The sequence below is a fragment of the Epinephelus fuscoguttatus genome, linkage group LG3, assembly GCF_011397635.1.
Source record: "Epinephelus fuscoguttatus linkage group LG3, E.fuscoguttatus.final_Chr_v1".
Lineage (NCBI taxonomy): Eukaryota > Metazoa > Chordata > Actinopteri > Perciformes > Serranidae > Epinephelus > Epinephelus fuscoguttatus.
This window is the reverse complement of record NC_064754.1, coordinates 27989283-27996030: the sequence shown is the minus strand read 5'-3', so window position 1 is coordinate 27996030 and position 6748 is coordinate 27989283. Positions and strand designations below refer to the sequence as shown.

The following is a 6748-nucleotide window of genomic DNA, read 5'->3' as shown; positions in this document are numbered from 1 at the left end:
CTGTAAGTCACACCAAAGCAATCTAGACTGATAAAGACAAAAGAGATTGATAAGAGGAATAATATGTATTTTTGATTATAGGGTGAACTGTCCCTTTAAGTGGCATATTTCTTCAATCCACCTGTAAAACATTTACTGCTTCTTGTAACCACAGCTGCACTGTTGACTGCAGCAGGATGGCCATCTCATTCACAACTGACTGGTTGGAGCAAAATTTCTCCTACATCCACCACCACCACCACCACCACCACCACTGAGCACACATCAGCTAACATGAACACAGTGTCAAACTGATCGATGGGGTGAAACTGAAATGGCATTATATTATCAGACAAGGACACTGATTCTGGAAAGACATGTTGGAGTTGAATTTTTTTAATGTTAATCGTTAAATCCTGTGAGCATCACAAACAAATTTACATTCACCAAGTCAGCGGCTATTATCTCACCACCAGCACAAATTAAACCAAGACTATCTCCATGATTAGAAACCACTTGTTTTTTGTTTTGTTTTGTTTTTGTGAATTGACCTTTTAAATTCTCTCTGAATGGTTTATTTCAGATGGCTTGGTCTAGCTTTCAAAAATCGGATGACCCTGAAAAGTTATTTCATACCTAATATCACAGAAAACAAAACCATTCACTGTATTCTGAGTTCTAGATTTTCTGCTTCATAGACAGTGGATCTCATATTCCCTGCAAATTCCCTGTATGACTACACACACAAACAACTGCTCTTTCACAGGCTGCAGACATTGATGGTGACATTATCCTGTAAAGATCTGTCAGGAACTCTGATACAGTATGTTCCTACAATAGCAAAGCAATAAGAAAGAAAGAAGAATCACATAGATACGTCCTGCTGGGTTATTATCTTAAGCAGATGTCAGACAAGACTGTGAGTTGCCGCTGAATCACTTGTGATATGACTTGCATGTAATGATGCGCTGCTTCAATCAGTTATTCTTACTGATTACTGGCTTTTCAGCCCGAGGCTAAATAATGCAACCCCCAACTCTTCCCCTGCAGGTTTCACTCCATCACTACTCCCTCCACCTTCCGTCAAAAGGCTGAACTCATCGGTGCAAATGTACATCCTGGATCCCCTGTGCTTTCAGTGATACTGAGAGAATAAAACACAGAGAAAGAATCAGTGTGTAGACCAGGTCAGTGTATCCTCAAGACAAACAACTGCTTTTGTAAGGGATTTACCCGTACTGTCAACTGCAAACTGTGAAGCCAGAGCTGTCTGTGACAGAAAATAAAAAATTCTTCCCTGCTGATACTTCAGATAATCTGCAGCTTTCACAGGGTGGTCATATCAGTATTTTCATCCTCCCTGTGCCCTACCAGAGTGTAGGTTTGTAATGTTCTGCCTCTGTGTTGCTCAGTGTAACAGAGAGCGTCTCTGCCAATGGTAATGACGTCTCTCTTATCAGCTGACAACCCATATATTCTATCCCCCGAATGTCTTCTCAAAGGCAGCATGTCTACTTCCACAAAGTCGTTTCCTAAAGGTAATGATCCTGCGTTCTCATTCACAGAGTGTCTTCTTGTGGGCAGGATGTCTGCTCTTTGTATGGAGTGCTGGATTGTGCGGAGCTGGCACGGGAACAAGGAGCTGTCACACACACTGGGACTGGACCGACACCAGTCTGAGATACTGTGGTCAGATCCTGCTTGGCTGTCTGAACTGTCTCCGACCTTTTGCCCCAGTCCCTGGCCTCTAGCCAAGCTCAGCAGCCTGGGGATTGTAACGATGGGTGCAGATGCTGCCACAGCAACAGCAGCAATGTGGTGGTGCTCAGCAACAGTCGCTTTGGTGTCTGTAATCACTGAGGCAGGAGACGCCACTGCAGCTGAGCTGGTGAATGAGGAGGAGCCAAAGAGAGCAGCGACTTTCTGGTAGTACCGCATCCGTATCACTTTGGCTGAGCGGTAAAGATCCCCTATGAAACAGTAACAGATGGGGTTAAGACTGGAGTTTGTCAGGCCCAGCCACTGGGCAAACGGACGTGTCTGTAGGAGCCAAGACGGTGGACTCTGATTGCAGTCAATCCAAAGGTCAACCAAGTAGAGCGGAAGCCAGGACACTGCAAACAGCAACACCAGACACACCACCATCTTGGCGATTTTCTGGCGCGTTTTGAGTCGTGAGGTGTGCAGAGCTTGGCTGCGAGGATCAAGATCGGCAAAAGTGGATTTCTTCCCTCCCCAAAGCCGCCTGCCAGTTAGGAAGCCTATGGTGAGGTTAAAGGTCACTGGCAGGCAGTAGAGCATCACAAACAGCAGCACATTGTATCTGTGGACAAAGAGTGAAACAATTAAAATTAGTTAATGATTTAATTCCTTTCTTAAGTTATGTTGAAATCTGTACTGTTTGAATTGAAATATTCACTTGTATATGCGGTGAAACACTGAAAGTGACATTTTCTGTTGCTGGAGATGCTCTCCATACTCTGATGTTTGCCTGATGAGTCAAGAATATCTTTATAAGATGACACACTCCCATTGAAGTCATGAATTGCAGTGTAAATATAGTTATCAGGAACACAATGGGCTCATTTCAAGACTATTACATTTGCTCCTGTTTCATCAACAAGACTGAAGGATCAATATGACAATGTCATAATAACCAGCAGCACTTTCTTAGAACTCCCAATTGAATTAGGTTTGAGGGTATGTCTGGATAATCAACACTGTTTCTAACACTTTGCAGTGCACACTTGCAAAGTGATTGGCACACAATGAAGCTATAATGGCAGAAAAGTACATTGTGCTTAATAGAATTCATTCTTAGACACTTGACAGCTTGTGATTAAGGAAAATAAAAGAAAAACAAGGAAGAACAAGGTATGGGATGAAAAGGGAACAAAAGTCTGTCTCTAAACTTGTGTTTTTAGTTCAAAACAGTGCTGAATTTGAAAGTCTGGGCTCCTCAAAGACAGCATTTATGAACCTCAGGGGTCTGAGTGGGTCTCTACTTAGAGATGCACTGATGCAATTTTCTTGGCCTATTCCAATTTTAGATTTTTTAAAAGTCTGACCTGCCAATACTGTTTTTTGCCAATTCTGTCTGTCCTTCTTTTGAAGAACTATAATTGACAGATCACGCTGGACTGACCACTCCCTTTTAGCTCAAGTAACTTTATTTTCCTATCAAGCTAAAACGTTTTGATGCCACAGAATCAGCTACCAAATCTATCAAATCTACTTCGTAAGAAAACTAATAAGATTGACTAGCAAATGAGATTAGACTATCCAAATCTGGAATATGGCGCCAGTCGGTTTAGCAGTTTCCATTCACTTACATGAAAGGGTTAGCATTAGCTTTGTTATGCTACATTTTTAGCTAAGTTACTTATCACGTGATTAATACAGATTTGGATGTTGTATCTCACTCAGCTAGTTAGCTTAACACAGTAGCTTACAAATCAGGTGCAGCACGCATGGGAATTAATTACACATTATGAGAACGGGTTGCAACGGCTGTGACAATTGTCAGTTACTGTCTGTACTGCTGTTTACCCAACGTGAACCATCGCACAGCACATGCATTTAAATTTTAATGGACCAGGATTGTCAGTATCAAAGATTGGGCGGCAGATCACCAGTCATGGTTGATCAAGCTAAAGCTCAGCCGATCGATCGGTGCATCTCTAGTTCCTGCATGAGAATCTAAAGGCCTCTGACACACCAAACCAACCTTTAAGTACCAGCACAAGTAAATGTCAGTTGAACATGAACACACTGCAGATACTACAGCCAGCACCCAGACAGCCAATCTGCCATCAAGTTATGCACCAATTGAAATATGTCTGGTTCAAAGTTGCAACAAGCAGAGTAACTTTGTTTTTCCCTGGTTTTGTCAGTCTGTGGTATTTTGTTGTTTTGGGGGAAAATAGAAGGAGAAAATACTTTAAATGAGTGAAATCACTGATGCACTGAGATTGAACAGCCACACAGAAAGCTCTCTCTCATTGAGAGTGCCCTCTGATTCCACATGCTCAATTGGCCATTAAGAGCCAATTACTGCCAACAGAGCTGGACCTCACAAAAACTACTGGTGATTGGTGGCCATGAAACATAGCCATGACCTGACAGTGTCTAATGGCTCACTGTCAGCTTGGTGTGTTAGGACCCTCAGGCTGTAACGTGGTTTGTGAGGGGATGAAAGATCGAAAATTAGTTGGAAAGCAGAGGCTCTGCAGAGATTAGATCATAGACTAGATAATGATGACATATTCTGTTGTCTGTTGGAGAACCTACCCCTGTTTAAGGCGATGCTGAGGCCAGTCCTCCTGACAGACCAAGATGGCAAATGTCCCAAAGCTGATATCCTGTCGCCGGTTCATCACTGCAATAGGAGCACACATGATTGAAGACACTATCCACACCACAGCAACAGTCGCCAAGATTCGACGGCGGGTAAACATGGAGCGAGCTCTCAGTGGTGATCGGACGCTATAGTAGCGATTCACACTGATCACAGTCAGTGTTAACACGCTGGCTGAGACTGACACAGCTTGTGTGAAGGGCACTGCTCGACAAAGGAGGTCGCCGTAGACCCAGGCGGTGTAGATCTGGATTCCCAGGGTGATGGGCATGCACACTAACACCACAGCCAGGTCACACACCGCCAGGTTGACCAGGAGACTGCGCGTGGCGCTGACACCAGCCAGCCGCCGGCTCCTCCTATTGGTAAGAACGCGCAGGGACATTAAATTCCCAACAAATCCCAAAATGAACGACAGACAGTACATGATGGTCAGAGCGATGGTGCTGGGCTCATGGAGAGTCCAGAGCAGCATGCTCTCCAGTTTGGCCAAGTCATTTGAAGAAAAGGGGGACAAGGTGGAGGGTTGGTAGACAGAAGTGGATGTTTGTTGAGAGGATGGGGTCGAGAGGGTGGAGAACAAAGGGGAGGAGATGAGGGAGGAGTAAGGTATGTGGGAGGAGGGCAGCACAGAGGGCAGAGGCTGATGCGGGGAGGCGGTGGCAGAACTGAAAGTGGAGGGCAGCATTATCGAGCTGTGGAAACTGTAGGTGTGGTTGAGTCTTTCCTGAGAGTCTTCGTACTGCAGCAGTGGAGAGAAGCTTGGCTGGACTGAGCTCCAGTCAGACGGACGGTACTGGGACAGATCCATACTGAACAAAACCACAGCAGGGGAGGCAGCAGAGAGTTGTGAAAATCTCTCGACAGCAGCTTACTGTACTGGTTTCCCTTGGTCCTCATTAAAATCCATTCATAGACACGACAGGGGAAAAGCAGAACCCAAAAGTCAGACTCCAAAAAGGCAGGAAATCCTAACCAAATACATCATGTCAGGTTCCAGTCATGTGGTCTGTAGGTCCTTTTGTTCTGTGTTGATAACAGTGTATGTTGACATATGTATATCATGGTGCCCCATGCCACATCCTATGGAGTCATGATCCTGTTCAGCACTGGTCCAAGTGCATGTAAATTAATTCTTCCAGGGAATGGTTGTTTGAACCTGATAATCCCCCACCAGCTGTTAATGGACTCTCTCACCTTCAAGGAAGGCAAATATCACACAACCCCCCAACTCCGCTCCACAGTCTCTCTCCTCCTCCTCCTCCTCCTTGCACCTTTAGTCCATCACAGAGATGCAATCAGATCTGTTTAGAGAAAAACATCACATATATCAGAGGCTGTCTCCACCTGCAGCTGTATTAAGAGCTCTACAGCGGAGCAAACAGAAAATAACACATTTCCTGGGCAGAAAAACACTGAAAAGCTTTTAACATCTCCTCCTGGTGTGTGTGTGGATCACAGCTTCCCTCCTATTAGGTCTTAAAAACATTCAATAAAGAACTGTTTCTGCTCAGGAAATGATTTGATATGTATTGTCATTTTAAGAATGTAGACATGGTAAGGAGAACATGTTACCAAAGCAGTTTCACATTAATTATTGATCGAGTGCAGATAGCAGAATGTCACTCCAGACATATTCTCATTTTGCAATTCTATGTTTCATTATGGACAAAGAAAAGTCTGTCACCACCTACATCAAAGTATTACCATTAAAAACAGGGGCTGCCATATAGAAACTTAAAATTTGCATCCTACATAAAAACATATTTCAATCCTGAATGGATAAGAGGCAGAGAGGAGTAGCTGTTTGTTCATGTAATAATCTTCCCCTCAGAGAAAAGCATATCCAGACAATATTTCATTTTGTGTTTACTGACCGTGTGAGGATCTTCTTGTATGCTGGAATCCTGAAGATGCTGAGAAATGCAGCCAGGTGCACCTCCAAAGAGAGAAAGAAAGAGAAAAAGAAAGAAAGAAAACAATAGCAAAGTTGCTCCTGAATCGCACACAGTCGGTTGCCACATGCGTTTTTTAATCCGTCTTTGAGTCTCAAAGCTACAGAGGGATTTGTTGTTGGGAGAGCTCTTTGCGTTTCCGACAGCTTTTCTTTTGACACTAGCGGGCTCCTCAGATGTCTGCACTCCTGCCGGCGGGAGCTCCGAGCCCATCCGCCACTGCAGGACTGAATATGAGTGAGGGATAGAGCCAGGGAGGGAGCAGCTGCTGCCCACACACACACACACACACACTCACACACACACACACACACACACACACACACACACACACACACACACACGCAGCCACGCACTCAACCGCGCGGCACCTATGGCACTTGATAAACCTTGTCATCAATCAAAAAGTGTTTGTCATTTCACTCTGCAGGCTTCTTCTTCCCACATGTTTCCGAAA

At 44.4% G+C, this 6748-nt stretch overlaps 1 protein-coding gene across 1 annotated transcript; it reads right to left on the bottom strand.

Annotated features, from left to right (window-relative positions):
• Positions 1 to 222: 222 nt before the first annotated feature.
• LOC125885756 (galanin receptor type 2-like) lies at positions 223 to 6498 on the bottom strand. The gene is made up of 3 exons (XM_049571517.1): positions 6214 to 6498; positions 4270 to 5640; positions 223 to 2302 (listed from the first exon to the last, which is right to left on the bottom strand). The coding sequence occupies exons 2-3, from the start codon at positions 5145 to 5147 to the stop codon at positions 1306 to 1308; spliced, it is 1875 nt and encodes a 624-aa protein (XP_049427474.1). The 5' UTR covers positions 5148 to 5640; positions 6214 to 6498; the 3' UTR covers positions 223 to 1305.
• Between the last annotated feature and the right edge of the window lie 250 nt (positions 6499 to 6748).

Coding starts and splice junctions, on each gene's coding strand:
- LOC125885756 (XM_049571517.1), bottom strand. CDS start 5,147: ATGGATCTGTCCCAGTACCGTCCGTCTGACTGGAGCTCAGTCCAGCCA. Junction 2,303..4,269: donor CAGCATCGCCTTAAACAGGG/GTAGGTTCTCCA, acceptor CTTTGTCCACAG/ATACAATGTGCTGCTGTTTG.